Source organism: Calliphora vicina, chromosome 2, assembly GCF_958450345.1.
Source record: "Calliphora vicina chromosome 2, idCalVici1.1, whole genome shotgun sequence".
NCBI classification, from domain to species: Eukaryota; Metazoa; Arthropoda; class Insecta; order Diptera; family Calliphoridae; genus Calliphora; species Calliphora vicina.
The window spans coordinates 101,391,673-101,408,775 of NC_088781.1; the positions used below are offsets into that span (position 1 = coordinate 101,391,673).

The 17,103-nt window shown below is 30.2% G+C and overlaps 3 protein-coding genes across 5 annotated transcripts; 1 reads left to right on the plus strand and 2 right to left on the minus strand.

The window, feature by feature from the left end:
- Window positions 1-3,092: 3,092 nt before the first annotated feature.
- Window positions 3,093-8,314, minus strand: LOC135952189 (transmembrane protein 184C). 3 transcript variants are annotated; one of them, XM_065502030.1, is made up of 7 exons: window positions 7,417-8,314; window positions 7,060-7,337; window positions 4,670-4,805; window positions 4,541-4,611; window positions 4,375-4,474; window positions 3,942-4,302; window positions 3,093-3,797 (listed from the first exon to the last, which is right to left on the minus strand). In XM_065502030.1, the coding sequence occupies exons 1-7, from the start codon at window positions 7,717-7,719 to the stop codon at window positions 3,493-3,495; spliced, it is 1,554 nt and encodes a 517-aa protein (XP_065358102.1). In that variant the 5' UTR covers window positions 7,720-8,314; the 3' UTR covers window positions 3,093-3,492. The 3 variants fall into 3 exon arrangements, with proteins under 3 accessions (XP_065358102.1, XP_065358101.1, XP_065358100.1); XM_065502029.1 differs by having other exon boundaries at window positions 3,093-3,800; window positions 7,417-8,313; XM_065502028.1 differs by having other exon boundaries at window positions 3,093-4,302; window positions 7,417-8,313.
- A 2,228-nt stretch (window positions 8,315-10,542) lies between these two features.
- LOC135951142 (methyltransferase-like protein 17, mitochondrial) lies at window positions 10,543-12,361 on the plus strand. The gene is made up of 4 exons (XM_065500726.1): window positions 10,543-11,344; window positions 11,402-11,617; window positions 11,753-12,039; window positions 12,107-12,361. The coding sequence occupies exons 1-4, from the start codon at window positions 10,556-10,558 to the stop codon at window positions 12,258-12,260; spliced, it is 1,446 nt and encodes a 481-aa protein (XP_065356798.1). The 5' UTR covers window positions 10,543-10,555; the 3' UTR covers window positions 12,261-12,361.
- A 51-nt stretch (window positions 12,362-12,412) lies between these two features.
- On the minus strand, window positions 12,413-16,359 carry Dref (DNA replication-related element factor). Its single transcript, XM_065500725.1, has 7 exons — window positions 15,457-16,359; window positions 14,896-15,220; window positions 14,701-14,837; window positions 14,487-14,636; window positions 14,262-14,419; window positions 12,934-13,148; window positions 12,413-12,863 (listed from the first exon to the last, which is right to left on the minus strand). Exons 1-7 carry the CDS (start codon window positions 16,243-16,245, stop codon window positions 12,544-12,546), a joined length of 2,094 nt encoding a protein of 697 aa, XP_065356797.1. The 5' UTR covers window positions 16,246-16,359; the 3' UTR covers window positions 12,413-12,543.
- Window positions 16,360-17,103: the final 744 nt, after the last annotated feature.

Here is a 17,103-nt window from a genome sequence, read left to right on the forward strand (position 1 = left end):
TGTCAACGAATACTTAACGAATGGTGTGAATGTTTTTAGTTTCTTTCATATGGCTATCAGAAAAACAAATGTGTTTACGCATAGCTCGGCATTTTTTTGTTATTGTCGATTAAAGGCAATGCAATAGCAATGATTTTATGAACGGGCAGTAAACGTGAATGTTTTCAATCCGTTCTCTGGTATACACACAGATTTTGTAATCAAAAACTTATCAGTTGTCGCATACTACTAAATTGTTATATATCGTTGGAGAGCTTAAGAAACTTCAAGAAACATTTTGTAAAAATAACGCTAATGAAACGTTTTAAAAAATTTATTATAGTAGAATTTGGCTGGTATTTTCACACTCGTAGTTTTAATAAGTACAAATTCAATAAAGTCTGTGTTTTTTAAATATTCAAGAGATCCGAGAAATTTAAATCTTAAATATCCTTCACAAGGGTGAAACAATTTTTAACAAAATATTTGTTGGAAAAAATATTTACTAAACAAATATTTTTATTGAAAAAAATTAAGGTTATTCATTTCAAAAGAAATGGAAAACGACACTCTGTTAATTTTTTTTTCACTTTTACACCATGGTACAATCAGTTACCAGGTACAATTATTAGAGAGAGTTTTCATTATTCAACCCTAAAACGTCAAACTATGTGTTTAATTTCTTACCTTTTTTTCAATTTGTTACCGCGATATTTTATACATTTTTAACGTTTTAATTGAAATTAGTACACATTTATTTAATAAAATATAGTTTTTCTTCAATTATTAATGAATTTATGGTTGAAATTGAATTTTTTCGTAACACAAATTTAAATTCAATTATTTTTTTTGGCATTTCCTTTTTATATTTTTTAATTTTCTTTTGTTTGACGTTATAGGGAATGTATAATTGAGAGCATACTTTCTAATAATTATACCTTGCTAATTCTACAATGTTTTATGCTGGGTATACACGATACTATTTTTCGTACTAATCGTAGTATGAGTTGAAGTACGATTTTGTGATAGACGTTACTACAAATCGTACTATTTCCTTTGAAAAAAATTACAAGTAATAAAAATATCACAAAAATCAAAAATTTTTGATTTTCATACTTCGTTAGTACGACAACATGATACACGTTACTAATTTCATACTTATACGATTTATCGTACGACTTATCGTAACGTGTATATCCAGCATTACACAACAAAAACTTGAACAAAATTCCACAAAAAAATACTTTTTTTTTGATTTTTTCTTGTTTTTGTTTTTTAAATGTGTAAAAAAATCAGAGTGTAATTTTCCATTTTTTTGGAAATGAATACCTCATTATTTTCGTAAAAAAAATTAGAAAGAATGTTAAAAAAAATTGTATTACATACATATCGAATGGCCTATAACTAAGTAATCCAGATATATAAAAACAATCGAGGTAGTCGTGGTTTTTTGGTTATATCTCACCCATTTGTGTTATATAATTATAATTCTTTTTTGGAAAAATCTACGAATATATCGATATCGATCATTCGATTAGCCACAAATTTGGTAATTTCAACGAATTTAAATATTATTACTTTAAGACGAAGACTTTTAAAGAAATTCTCAAAAATTTCCAGTGAATTTCTAAAAAATATTTCCGTGAATTTCCGAAAGGAGAAACCCTAGTATACAGGTCTGTCAGAATTCCATTCCGATCGAAAGTAAAATTAATTCCATATTTAGCTTCTTCAGAAAAAGTAAAACGAAAATTTCTTTCGTAATGAATGAGGAATTGATATTTCTTTGTATTTATTTTTTGTTTTTCTAAATTTGTATTATTTGTTTGTCAAATTAAAATCACGAAATACAGAATTATTAAATATTTATCGAATTTGAAGCACGAATTATTCGATCTATTCTGAACAAAATGTGTGACAGTCCTGACAAATCATACGTAGTGAAAAAAGTGTTTCGACAAATATGTTTTTCTTTATGATGGGGTTTTTTTGCAGCGCTTTCATTAACCCCATGCAATCGTTTGTTGGTAGATTAACTTAATTCAGAAAAATTAAATTGCGGATGATAATTTAATTTCCAATATAAATATAACCCTTTGTGGAATAATTTCTCAATATTGAACTATTAGCTACTTTGGAATTTAATTTTACTCTCCTAAATAATTCACCTTTTTGTCCCATCTCTCATTTCAATGTAGAAAATCGGGCGATTTTTAGAACATCAATCGATTTACAGAATAGGGTCGAATGTTATCCGTGTATCAAAATAACTTTTATAGATCTAAAAAAATATTTGTTGAAACAATGATACCTATAGAAAAATATCAGTTCCCTGTTGAATTCGAACGAATTACCTACCAGTTTGTATATTCCGTGCGAGTACTTTTAGTAAAAATTTAACATGAGTTTTGTTATTGTAACAAAAACAAAATACATGTAAAATGTTCACTCAAAGTACTCGCACGGAATATAGACAATTTTAGTTTAATAATGTGCTGTTTTTCTATAGCGAACGAGTGCTTTGAGTGGACGTTTTACATGTATTTTGTTTTTGTTACAATAACAAAACACATGTTAAATTTCCACTCAAAGTACTCACTCGTTCGCTATAGACAAACAGAACATAATTAAAAATAATGAATTTTGAGTATTTTGCTATGAGTAGCAAGTAGAAAAAATTAGGCAATACAAATTTTCATTCGAAATTAAGACAAAAGATGTAATCTAAGTGCGGCTCATAAAAATAAATAGCGAATGAAAATGCCTTTTGAACCTTCTCAAGATTTCCATAGCTTATGACAGCCATCAATAGAATTATACACAGTTAGAATTATTGCAAAACATTGCAATATTCATAATTTTCTACTAATTTCTGAACAAAAGAAACTGAAAGTAAAGCCATAAATAGAATATTTACGCCTTTGTTTAAATATTTATCAAAAACGTATGACAATATTGATTAATTGTTGTTTAAAAAATTGGGAATTTTGCACAAAAACAAAATCAAACAAACATTTAAGTTACAAAATACAAAGATTAACAAAAACAACAGCTATTGCTTTTGGTTTTTTCTAGGGTCTACACCCGTCCGATCAGTACGTCTGTATATTAGAATGTATGTATGTATTTTTACATTTCGTAGCATTAATAATTATTAAGTTGCAGTTGTAATTATTAAAAATGTAGATTGTGGTTGGTGTTTTTGTATTAGGTGTCGTGATTTTTAGTGATGTGAGTTTAAGTTATGTATTCGGTAGAATCAGTTTGTGGGTGGCAACGTTGTTGTTGGTGTTGTGTAGTAGAACTTGTTGGGCCTACGTCATTATCATCGTCATCATCATCTAATAATTTTGGACCCACACCATCTGCGGGCGAACTTAACCAATCAGATGAATTATTACTGTTGTTACTGAGGCTGCCACCCGTCGACAATTTAAGGCTACTGGAAAACCCTATAGAAATCGATTCACTAGCGGATGGATTATAATTTTGACTATTACTATCATAACGCTGTCATCTTGAGGAACCGATAAATGATGAAAAATCATCAACGGACTCTGGAATGGGACTGGGTGCGTGAGTTGTCGTTACATTGCGGGCCTGCAGGAAACTTGTACCACCCGCCACGGGAGCCCCGTAATGTGTCGGAAAGTCTCTAACGGTCGGATCACGTTTTTGTATACTAATGCCGCCAAAATTGGAGTGGGTAGCAGAGGAATGAGTGTTAGTGTTGGTAGCAATGATGGCGGCTGCATTGTTTGTTACGTTGCCTGATGTTGTTGTTGTTATGGAAGCTTTGGATGTGGTGGGACGGTTACCTGCTAATTGGGAGTGAGATTGAGAATCATTGGTTATTGCAGCATCACAAACGGGTAGCACAAGACTATCTGTAGCTCCATAGCGATTGGCCTTGGCCAGTGGTTTAGCATAATGCTTTTTATAGTGATTTCTTTTTTGATTACCTGTTTTATCGTTGATGTCACCAGCTGAAACTAGAAGTTGGCTACCGCTTGCGTCCTCACCATCCTGGCGCTTGTTGATTAAGTACTCTGACTCGCTGCTCGAACGTCTAGGTCCGCGCGATAACGGCTGGTACGTGCTGCGACCCTGGAATCGGCGACTTATCGTACCGGTGACAACGCCTAAATGTTCGGATACGTCTTCCTGTATATCGGATATATCGATCATAGACAAAAATGCACGGCACCAGTTATGATTGGGATTGTTCCAATATTGTTGAGAATTAATATGGAATGGATAGTGGGGGAAACTGTAAATGTGTGCCACTGCTGCTATAAACATTTCAATGCATATAATGAAATTCTGTAAAAGAAACACATTACAATTGTCATAAACATTTTTTCTTAAGAATATAATAGTTTATTTTTAACTTACTTGCAACATTGATGCCAAATTAGCATCATCCCCTAAATTATCAGCTTCAAAAATTTTGATAATTTTAAAATAAACTAAAACGTTTAGTAACACTCCTTGGCTAATAATGAAATTAAGTATTAAATTTGTTAATCAATTACTCAAGAAAATGTCTTACTTTACTTACAAAAATGAAAAGAAAACTACCGCTTTTATACATAAAAATTTAGGAATTGGCTTCATGGGCTTTAAATCCTCCTGTTGAATGAATTTATAATTTTATTGAGTTGAAATGTTAAATAAATTAAAATCATACCTTGTTCGCTTTATAAAACAATACGAGACAATACATGGCCACGAATTGTGAGATGTTGTTGATAGCAACTATATAAGGAAATGCTACATTTCCTGCAAAAGTACCTTCACCATAGACACCGCATAATTCACAAATACTAAAAAAAAACAAATGTTTAATTATTTTATAAGGTAATTCATATCACCTTTTTTTTACCCTTGCCGAAATACGAACTTTCGCAAAATCACAACATCCAATCATATTATGTATGTTGTTGTTGTGATTGTACGAAATCGTAATTTCACATTTTTTACAAAATACTAAATTTGTTTTCGTAAATGAAAATAATAATATTAAGGGTATTTAACTAAATATTTAAAAATTTTTTGAAAAACTATATCATTTAAGATTCTCTAAATATTTAGTCAATTTTCAAAAAATAATTATTTAAAGTCCGACGTAAATCGAACCTAATATACGGACAATAGGAAAAAAATCGCCTTAATCTGAAACAAACCGTAAATTATCTTAGTTTTATTATAGCTTGTATCAGCTTATTTTTAATTATGAGCAGTACTACCCTAGAACAAATTTTGTGAATTTTGGTAATGGCAACTAGTTACCACATGCATTATTTTGTTGTTGTTGTAGCAGCAGTGTTTGCTGAGTTGACAGCCCTTGGCCGAGTGAACACGGGTCATTCCGGTGCGTAGAACCGGCTGTCGTGGGAATGTACATTATTTTGTAATGAGTGGTGGTTACCCTGCACATTATTTTATTTAGAGGTACTAGGGTTCCTACGCGGGAAAAATTTCCCGGGAATATTTTTTTGTTAATTTTCGGGAAATGTTTGTCGGGAATTTTCGGGAATTTCTTCATAAGTTTTTTTCTAAATGTTACAATATTCAGATACATTTCGATGGCCAAATTTGTTGCTAATTGAATTATTCTATAATATCCATAGATTTTTTCGGTTCTAACAACAACTCAAGCCACAGCAGAAAAATTTGGTTATTAAGAATAAATCAAATTTAAAGTTTATGCTCTTAAACGAATTATTAACATGCCTAACATTACATCTTTTAGGGATATTCAATGATTATTATTCATATTTAGAGAAAATAATATTAAATCAGAAATCCTTATAAAGGCTGGACCAACAACCAAATAAAGTTATTTTATACTTCTTTTAAAACCCTGGTAAAATTATAAGTCAACGATTTTTTAATTTCCTCCCGGGAAAGAAAAAAGTCCGGGAACTTATTTTTATACAGTTTGGTAATGAGCTTTTGCATTTAGTGTAGCTATATAGTGTGTTTGGCTGGAAAACGGGACCTTAGACGTTCAACACCAGTCAAAGTCATTAATTTGTTGGTTCGTATTATACTAATTTATATGTTTATGTTAAAACCATCGTTAACTTACGATAAAATAACTCGTAGATGGTGTAGTGAGTTAGCAGTTAGACTATCAAACACAAGCAAATAATTTGTCGGTTCGATTCCCACACAAGGCGGTATTTTTTCTGTTTTTTTTTAGATACATATTCTTGTTGTGAATGTAACTACTTATAACTGAACTGAATGTAAGTACATTTATAAGTAGGTCACATGAATTTTTTGAAATCTCGAACAAAAATAAATATGTAGTTATTCAGTAGTAGTTATTCATAAGTAGTTTTCAGTTTGCTCCAATATTACTTGCTGGCTTACTAAGTAAGTTAAGTTTTTGCTGCGACCTTGATTTTTGGTGGACACTTTTTAAATTTCATATTGTTTTACTGAATGTTTTTTAAATATCTATTAGGTTTCTTAGCCATTTTATAATAATATGTAAGTCCTCAGTATTAAGCAATGATATTCGAAACGTGTTTCTCATTTGAATTTCCATAATATTTATGTTTTCTCTACATAAAAGCAAAATTATGAATGAATACCGAATACTGCGGGAATATCGAATATTATGTTGAATTAAAAATTATTATTTTTATATTTACTGTCACATTCAACACCAAAGATTTAGACTAGCAAGAAATTGATATTAAAAATACATACTAAAATCTAGTACTTGAAACGCTTCATTTGATTTTTTTACAAAAAAAAATTGCATCGTTAAATTAAAACTTCTTACAAATAACAAATGATAGAAATTATAAACGCGAATACAAACTATGTATTTTCACAGACTGACAACTCACGTTATCACGTACATTAAAATGCAAAATACAGAATTTGATGACCACTTATGGTTACAGCTAAACGTTAGACAATGTTACGAAAACAATAAAACCAATTGAACAATATGTATTAAATTACTTGTGAACATATCGCAAAGTTGAGTAATTGATTGGCAATACTAGCAACATTCTCATTAATTGAACTTGAATTTGAAATACTTATGTATGTACTTACACCGATATGAATGTGGTTATTGGTCGCACCACTGTATACTGTAAAATACCATGTTTACAATTGTGTATGAACTCACGACCCATGGCCCAGGGTCGCATACAACACATGGGGAAGAAGTGATGTACTTGAGGTCTGTACAGCATGGTGGCTTCCAAATCCATGCCCAAATTTAAATAGTGCAGCAAATACACCATAAAATTATAGATCACATATGCTTCATAGCACTCACGTAACGAATCGGCATAGATCGAATGTTTGGGAAAGAACAAACCAATCCACTGAAAATATATGTATGCACACACACACGTATGAAAAAGTCATTGGAAATAATAATTATATGTTTGAGGGGGTACTTACAGCATTTAAGGCGTATATGGGAACCATCCACAATATGCGTATGATGTGCTTTTGTAAACTGGGTTTGGTGAAGTGAATCACATGCTGTATAATGTGCCAAATTGATATGGGTACTGCTGATAAAACAAATAAGCCGCCTATTAATATCAATTGATCACGACGCTGAAAGCCATCCTTCACTGAGTTGATAATGAGCAGGGGCACCACAATGATGGCAAATATGCCATAGGTTATGATAAGCAAAGGTCGAATCCATATACGCCACTCCTCGCAGAATCTTCGCAATGAATAATTCTGACACATATTATATTCTAGTTGCTGCCTGTTCGCTGCTACTTCTGGCTCTGCTACTTTTGCGGATGTTTTATTTGTTTGTTGTTTTTTTCGTTGCTAATGCGGTTGTGTACTCTAAAAAAAAGCCTTTATCTCTTGTGAAAATTTGTTAACAAATAAAGTATGTTTGTGTGAAAAATAGCAAAAAGGTTTATTGTAATTTATAATTTTCAGAGATGTTAAGCTGTATTTGATTGAATGTGTAAATTGTTTCTTTTATTTTGTTGGTGGTTTATTTAATTGGTGTTAAATTTCTAATTGGTTGGCACTGTATTGGTTGTTGTTTTTTATCAATTTCGCTTCATACACTGATTTTTTCTCGGTGGCACTTTATACTAATCAATTTTTTCTCTGGCACTTTTACTGCACAAATACCGAATGTAATTCATTTTTTATGATATTTTCATTAACTTTTCTATCTGTACAATGTTTAACATAAATGCTAAAATTTCTTATATGTAATAAACAATAATTTTCTTTGTTGTTTAGAGAAAATACCAAATATTTTTCGCGAGAATAGCGGAATATGAAAAGTTTTACTTTCGTTCAGATTTGTTATGAGTTGTCCACGAAGCATGGTTACCACGATTGCGAAATACAATTACAAAAACAATACAAAAAAATCCCAGTTTTCAATTTTGTAAAAGAAAAATAAATATACTACAAATATGAAACGATCGATCACGATTTGAAACAAATCAAGATCACAGTAATACTTTATATTTTCATAATTATACAGTTAATATTCACATTTTGGACGGCAATAGCCGACTAATAATATAATACATTTGTGGTATATCGAAATTTTCTAATGTACCGTTTTTGGTTCACAATATTAATACATTGAAAAATGTATTTTGCAGACCTATTAATGATACATTATTGTTCAGATAATATATAAAAACTTAAGGTCATATAATTCCTAAACTAAGAGAGAGCATGCATGTTTATTCTTATAATTAAGAGAGCTATCAACAACAAAAAATATTAAAATACATGCTGTTGTCAGAGTTATGTTCCAAATTTAGACAATAAGGTTTGAATTACTAATTCCATTTTTTAATCCATTAATAATAATTCAATGATAAAAAAGTGAACGAAAAAAAATTCAGGGCTTCTCATGTAGCAATTCTGTTTTGTTGGAGTCCATAGAGTATGGAAATAAATACTTATAGTTTTTCTCGATCACTTAGTTTTAGTGAAACTACGGTATTCTTAAAGTTACAACATCAAAAAATCATAAATTAGTTGTTTTTAAATTGACTTTAAAATTCTTTCACATTAGTCAATTAGTTTCGCAAATCGTTTGCGCAAATTTCTGTATTTGCAGATGTCAGAGATAAGGTTGGGCAAGAAAAAAAAAATTTCTTTCGTTCATAGTTTTGAAAATGAAAATCAGACTGGCGCAACTAAATTGACTAATGCCTTAATAAAAAAGTACTAAACGAAGAGATCGAGAAAAACTATAAGTATTCCCGAACTCTATGGACTCTAATAAAAAATAATTGCTATATGAAAAAGTTTCCGTTTACCAGCTGGTATTAACAGACGATAATACTGTGTATTAATATATTTCAAAATGAAATTATTAAATACATCCGGTTTGTAAAGAAATCATTTTGAAAAATACAATTCTTGTTTACACAGAAGTATTAAAAATATTTTCTTGGTGATTATTGATATTTTTTTTTGATTTTTTTTTTAAAACCCTTTTGTGTTTTTTTAAAAATCGAATACAATTTTTTTAGACGATGAAATTGTAGGACACTTTAGTTCTGAACAAACATTAATACTCATTATTGTCGTCTGTAAATACCATAAGCGATATCAATTTTGAATATAAAGTTAAACATCCGTAACTCGAACTTCTCCAAAGCCTTTCTGATAACATAGGACAATACTTATTCTGTGTATTAAATTACAAATGTATAATACAAACAAGACATAATCATTACAACTACATAAACTGCTCTATTCGAAACTTTTAAAGGTCGAAACGATCTAATATTTGATTACATTACAACGGTATTAAATTACACAAGATATAAAATAGCATTCTAAATGAAGTCTTGGCAACACAGTCAAATAGAAAACTTAACGATAACAAATACATTGTTGATTAGAATAGTACTCTACTACTATTAGTACTAATTACAGTGAGAGAAAATATTTGCCAAGCTTTTGACATTTATAATAGGATTTTTTAACTTTTTGCCTCTGAATTCACCTCTTTATTTTCTTAATAAGCATTCTGATGGCTTTTCCTTTTGAGTCGGTACAATAATTCTTCTAAAAGAGCCACAAAGCTTAATGTGACTAGTATATTTCCAGAAACTGGATCCAGAACGCATTGTTTCCCATTTTTTCAACACTAACATTTTCTAATAATTAACAGAAAAACAATATTAAAAAATGGATTTTTTAAAAAAGTTGTTACAAAACACTAGGAGAATCTAGAGATAATAAAATGCTGCCAGAATGTTCAACTTTATACTCCGGCTCATCTGGCTTACATCCAATATAGTAGACACACCGTGAATTTCTTATGAGACTGATGGGTTTGAAGACCCTACATTTCTTACTACGAAAACTTTTATATAAAAAAATTGTTTTGCTCACGACGTGGGCATCGCTCTTGTAAGGATGCCACTTAGTCTTCTTATATATTTGATGTTTGAAGTGTTTTCGATAACTTATCTCTGACTGAACATATCCTCTTGTTAACAAACAGCTGATACATTTTAATTTTCCCATTTTATTTTAAAAAATATTTTGGTGTGATTGACGAACAAATAATAGCATAAATATGAATTTATCTATGAAAAATATAACGAAACCATTACAGTTAATGATTTTCAAACAATTAAAACGATATACTAGTAAAATCGCTGTAGAAATCGATGGAAATGTTATGCAAAAAATTAATAATGACGAAGTAAAGCCAAGGCAACATCCAGGTATAATAAAATTCAACCGCACGCTTTTGCCGGCTAATATTGAGAAAGCTTTAGAAAAGTCAGTTGGAGATTTTCCCATTAAAACTCTTATGGAAGACTGTAAAAAACTTAACCAATTCATAGCATCCCGCCATCCACCAGCAGAAGCAGAGGAGATAAATGTTAAAATGAAAAAGATTATGGACGAAATAGAAACAATAATGCCCCATGAACAAATTACAAATCTAAGTGAGCAGGAACGCAAACAATGGCAACAACGTCGAGAACAAATGTTGCAGAGACGTATAAGGGAAAGAACATTTGCTTGGAAACCAGTGCAGTATGGACAATATGAATCTATTGTGTATGCTGTGGGCAGAGGTGCTCATGAATATGGAGTTTTAATGCGAATTTTGCAGGAGATTAAGAAACGTGATACAGAATTTAAACCACAAAGTTATTTCGATTTTGGTTCTGGTGTTGGCACAGGCATGTGGGCAGCCAGTAACCTGTGGAAAGAATCCATATTCGAGTATTTCAATGTGGATAGTTCTAGTCATATGAATGAATTATCCGAATTGATTTTAAGGGATGGCAATGAAAATCAACAAATGACCCTGAGAAATGTTTTCTATCGTCAGTTTTTGCCGGGTTTAGAGGTATGGGCGCGGATTTAAATATAGAATATAGTGTTTCTAATGGTTCTTCTTTTTCAGACTAAATACGATTTAGTTTTATGTTCACATTCTTTGTTCGAATTAGCCAGCTCGGAGGACCGTCTGAATGTGATATTAAATTTGTGGAAAAAATGTGATGGTTATTTGATTATAGTAGAGGAAGGAACAAGACGAGGCTCACAATTGGTGAATGAGGCAAGAGATTTAATTTTATCACTGGAGGAGCATAGTTTAGTGGGTCATGTTTTTGCACCGGTAAGTAAAAAATAAGTGAACTTATTGGTTAAATACAATACTAAAAATTGCTTTATAATTTAATAAAAATTTTAATTATTTATACAAAAAATGAGTTGCCATATTTGGATAAAATCAATTTTAATACATTTTCAGTGTCCACACGACAATATTTGTCCTCGGCTATCAAATTCTGAAGATCGTACTCCCTGTAATTTCGAAATAAATTTTGTGCCAACAAATTTAAATAAAAAGACCAATCGTACTGCAACAGCTAGATTTAGTTATGTGGTACTTAAAAAAGGCCTACCTGAAGATAATACCAGAGCATGGCCACGACTAGTACGACCTACGCTGGTACGTTCGAAACATGCCATTTGTAGAATGTGCACGTCAGAAGGTACATTGCAAGAAATTATATTTACGGAATCTAAACATGGCAGGTTAGTAAAACTGAGTTAAGAAAAGGTTTAACTTATATTTATGTATTAATATTTAATTTCATTTCAGACCTGCCTACAGATGTGCTAAAGCAAGTCGTTGGGGTGATCGTTTGCCCATAACTATTGGAGAACATTTTGAAACAATAACTAAGACTAAGCCTAAAATAAAATCTACAATGACTGACAATGCAGTAGTCCAACAACCTTTAAAAGAGGAATAATGATTATGTTAAAGTAGTTATAAGAATGTTGTTAATATTTTGTTGCTGTAAATAAAAAATTAAGAAATTTATTTTATTAAGAAATTAAAATGGCCAAACAACCTAATTGTTTTTATTCAATTATGATTATAATTATCTTAAAAACTGGACAATATTAAAACTAGGAAACCATAAATATTGATGTAAAGTAACCATATTTATTTATGTACTTTTCAAATGATCATAAACAACTTAAAGCTAAATTCTTAACATAAGAAAAATCTAATAATGTATGCGTTTGTATTCAATTATAATGCAAAAATAATATAGCATCTATGAGACTGCCAGTCAACATGTAACGTTTTTGACCTTCTAAAATTTGTTGTGTGATATTTTTCCTATAATTCATATTAACCACGCAGGGTACGCATTGATACTGAAGGGCTAAATGTTTTAAGGAGCCATACATATGACCCATACGATTCCACCACAAAAACGGCGATTCATCAAGGCTACAATAGACATCAGTGCGATAACGTTTCAAATCTGTTTCAACACTATTGGGCAAATTCACGACTGGTGGTTCCACAGGACTTTCAGTTAAATCGAAAAATAATTCTAAATCTGTAGGGAGAAAAATTGTATGTAACAAATAGTTTTATTTTAAAGGAAGAAAATCATTCTGTTAACATACTTGATTTTTTTATTACATTCGTATTTGTAGATTTCACTCTATTTTGTTGAGTTCTGGGGGAGGAAACATTTGGTGAAATACCTTGCGAATCGATAATTTTATCGTATTTTGTTGTTAAAATTTTAACACAATTACTTAGATTATTGATGTTTATTAAACGATGAAATCTAGGATCTAATAATGCTGAAATGGTTAAGTGATTATCCGATAAAACCCTGTAAAAAAGTTAAATATTTTTTATAAACAATTAAGAATTATTTATAATAATTTTTAAAAATTGTAAAAGGTTTATGAAATAAATGTTGTAAGGAAAATATGTATTACAAACCATTTATAAATTTAACAATATATCCGGCTGTGTCGAATATTATATATCGAGGGTGGTCCCAAACATAAAAAAGCTTAATTTATTTTAAGATACCGAGGACTCAGCTATATATAATGATCCATATAAAGTATATGGAAAATATAGAAATTACAAACGGAATGATAAACTTATATATCTTGTCTCAGTACAATCACAGGAAATAAATTCATCAGCTCTCGTCGGCAACTATGACTTATTGGCTAAGACTAGCTAGAGAATACAATCCGATAAGATAAATGCTTCGACTCTCGGTCGGCTAACTACTGGTTTTGGTAAAAAAAATTATTAATTGTATGAAAAAACATTCATAGTTTTTTCATTGTAATTCCGATTTATAAGAGATTTTGTAACCCAAAGATTTTTCACTGTCATTTATTACGAGATGAAAACGAAGGTTGGATGCTACTTTACAGCACGATCATATTTTGATGATTTTAAAAGTCAAGTCGAAAGATTGTAGCTTTAAAGATTATAGCGTTAAACAATAAATAAATAAATTATTAATCACAGAATATTAAAATTAATATAACCATAGTTTACTCAGAAGAACAATTATAATTTTAAAACTTTAACTATTTAATAGTTAGTTGTTGTCTCATTTTTCAGCATTGAGCGATCCATAATTAATTATTTAATGTTTCTGTACATATGTTTCTGGTCATATTTTGATTTTTTGAAATGCATCAAAATCCGTCGGTAATAAAAAAAACGGTAATAAGATTCTTCAACATTGCATTAGAATACCAATAACTGTCAAAGGACGGGAGTAGAAGATAATTACATCCTTGATAAAATATTTCCAATATAAATACAATCACAATTTGAGTAGTGTTATCAATAAGTAGATAGTGGAAATGTCTGGGGAACTTAAGCATATTGCAGTTTATCTTGTAAACAAATCTTCATAATTTGTATACACTGAAAAATATAAAATCCAAAATACAGTAACAACAATACTTACAATGTATGCAATGTATTACTAATGGTACTTTTAATAATTTCCACAAAATCGTCATCACTTTCATGTATGGCTAGTTTTTTCGTTAAAACCTTAGCAGTAATCGGCGATAACATACTGCTCAGTGGTATATCTTCTCCCTTTAACGTTTCTAAAGTTACCTAGGATTAATTAAAATATTTAATACTTATTAATAAAATAGCTTTTGTTAACAAAAATATAGCTTACAGAAAGTGTACATAGAATGTCATAAACGCCTTTAGCTGAGGTCACTAAAACTTCCAAATCTTCCGGCCAAAATAATGTCTCCGAAAAAAACTTTAATAATTCATAATAAGTCCAAGGATATTCATCACTTACTGGCGGTATTTCAACATCCTGATATTAAATAAATATTTAAAATAAAATAAGCTTGAAATAAAAAGTCAAATTGAACACTTACCTTGGAGGTTATTTCCACATTGTAACGCATTATTGTATCCTTGATTTCCTCAATAATCGAGGCTACGGCTGGTAATGCTATTACATTTTTAATACAATGGTTAACAATTGCGTCATAGGATAATATAACCGGAATATCTTAAATAATAAAATGTCAATACAATTTAATATTTTGTTCTTTAAAATTCCAACTTACCTTTTCTATTTAAAAAATGCTTTAAGTAATCATCATAATCACAATTAATTATTGCCGCTGTACAATTTTGCAAATTAAACTCTTCAAATATTGCATCAATTGCCGTGAATTTATTATATTCTATGGTACAATATATTTGATTTACCAAATTATATGCGGGCGCATCAGTGGTGTAGTTGAAAAATATTGATAAAAAGTTCTTCTGTTCAACATTAGCCCACATTTCGAAACCCAACGAATAGGGCTTAATTTGTGAATGAACTTTAATTTGATCCGATAGGGTTGTATATTTATCACTATGTAATTCCTTTATGTATAATTCTATCTAAAAATGTAAGAACATTACAAAGGAAATCAGGAACCAATAATAAAAATCTTTTAAAGTAAATTTTTAATTGGCTTAAGTTCATTTTATTATAATTTATTTGTAATAATTCAAAGAATATCACTGAATATTAAAATGAACTTAAGCCTAATTAAAAAATTACTTTCAAATTACCAAAAATCTATAAATATAAAAATCTTTTTTAAATACCTAATACATATTTAATTTTCACTTACCTTTTTCATTGAAGGAATTGGTACATTACCAGATAACGTACGTATAAATTTCGCCATACTCGGATCAAACAAACTCTCCACATTTCGTATATCATCGATCACCAAATTTGTTAGAGCCTCCTGCAATTGATAATTATCTAAGGTCATCATATCGCTGGCCATATTATTAACACCACTAACACGATATTTAGTACGTTCCACCACATTACGATTACTCATCTGCAACAACTCGCTACAGGTTGGTTTTACATCGTTGGCGCTGCTAACTTCGATTTTTGTAAAATGATTACTATCCACAATGTCATCATCTTCATAAGTCATTGGAACAACTGTTTCATACAGAATAGAATGGTCATCGTTGCCACTTACAGAAGCATCATTTGAATATGTGTCGTGTATCATTGGCGTGTGGTATTCCACCTTAACTTTGGGTTTCCTTTCTACTGGTTCACGTTTAATTTTCATGCCGCCTGCACCATTAACACTCATTTTAGTTTGAGGTTTACGTGGTGGCACTTGTATGCCATTCTCCTGTATGATTTGATTGAAGACATCCTTGTGACGATACTGGAGATGGGCCCGTAGATTGGTGGTATTGCCGTGATTGGTTAAAACCTTATGGCAAAGAATGCACACAACGTTTTGCTTTGTTATGATGCAGTTTTCTTCATTTGTGGGAAAACCAAAATGACGCCAATAAACACTTTTCATTTTGGGACTGTGTAATTTAGCAAATTTCAGCTGTGTAATATGTGGGGTCACAGGGGGATCTTGTAAAGGATCCGACATTTTTCACAATATTTATGTTTTTTTAATTTTTTTTCAAACTGTCAACACAATTTTTGATAAAAGATAATTTTTTTTCGTCTGCAATCGCGTCATCGGATTTTATCAATATCGACAGGGTTGTCAACTCTTTAATTACAAAAATCAAATTTGTATTTTTCATAAAATCGTCAAAAACACAAAGCACCTTTTACACTGAAAAAAATATTTTTTTTGTGTGATATTTAGATTAGAAATCTAGCCATGGCTTAAAAAATTATTTGAAAACAACTTACATTTATACGTGTTCTCTACCACGTGAACATATACACAAAGTTGGAAATAAAGTTAAGAAATACAAATTGAGCGTAATGACGTGGGGTAAGATACTCATATTTTATATATATATTTTAGGCCGAAGATTAACAAGAATATTTTATCCGAAGCCGATTTTCGAAATAAACCAAAGTTATGAATCCTATTCATACATACATATATAAAAATATAAAATTAAAAAAGACAAATATTTATCACAACAATTAATGATATTTGTTGTCAAGACAAAGTTATCTAAGTAAAAATAATAATTTTGTCATAACAAAATAATAATACTAATGCCGCCTATAAATACAGGCGGCAATACTGAGTATTAATATTTGTCAAAACTTCTAGTATCATAATACAATTTCATCGTCTAAACAAATTTGTATTAGATTTTCAAAAAATACGAAGGATTTTCTTGATTTACGGTCGGTATTCAAAATTAACAATTCAAAAACTTTGTATCGGGTATGTATTTTTAAATACTAATAAGTCAAACAAAAATGTTAAGAAAATGTAAAATAAAAATAAAGTTTTCAGAAAAATATAAATCAACAAAGA

Coding starts and splice junctions, on each gene's coding strand:
- LOC135952189 (XM_065502028.1), bottom strand. CDS start 7,719: ATGTGTCAGAATTATTCATTGCGAAGATTCTGCGAGGAGTGGCGTATA. Junction 4,806..7,059: donor ATAACCACATTCATATCGGT/GTAAGTACATAC, acceptor GTTTTTTTTTAG/TATTTGTGAATTATGCGGTG. Junction 4,612..4,669: donor TGTTTTATAAAGCGAACAAG/GTATGATTTTAA, acceptor TTCATTCAACAG/GAGGATTTAAAGCCCATGAA.
- LOC135951142 (XM_065500726.1), top strand. CDS start 10,556: ATGAATTTATCTATGAAAAATATAACGAAACCATTACAGTTAATGATT. Junction 11,618..11,752: donor TGGGTCATGTTTTTGCACCG/GTAAGTAAAAAA, acceptor ATACATTTTCAG/TGTCCACACGACAATATTTG. Junction 12,040..12,106: donor ACGGAATCTAAACATGGCAG/GTTAGTAAAACT, acceptor ATTTCATTTCAG/ACCTGCCTACAGATGTGCTA.
- Dref (XM_065500725.1), bottom strand. CDS start 16,245: ATGTCGGATCCTTTACAAGATCCCCCTGTGACCCCACATATTACACAG. Junction 15,221..15,456: donor CAATTCCTTCAATGAAAAAG/GTAAGTGAAAAT, acceptor TTACATTTTTAG/ATAGAATTATACATAAAGGA. Junction 14,838..14,895: donor GCATTTTTTAAATAGAAAAG/GTAAGTTGGAAT, acceptor TTATTATTTAAG/ATATTCCGGTTATATTATCC.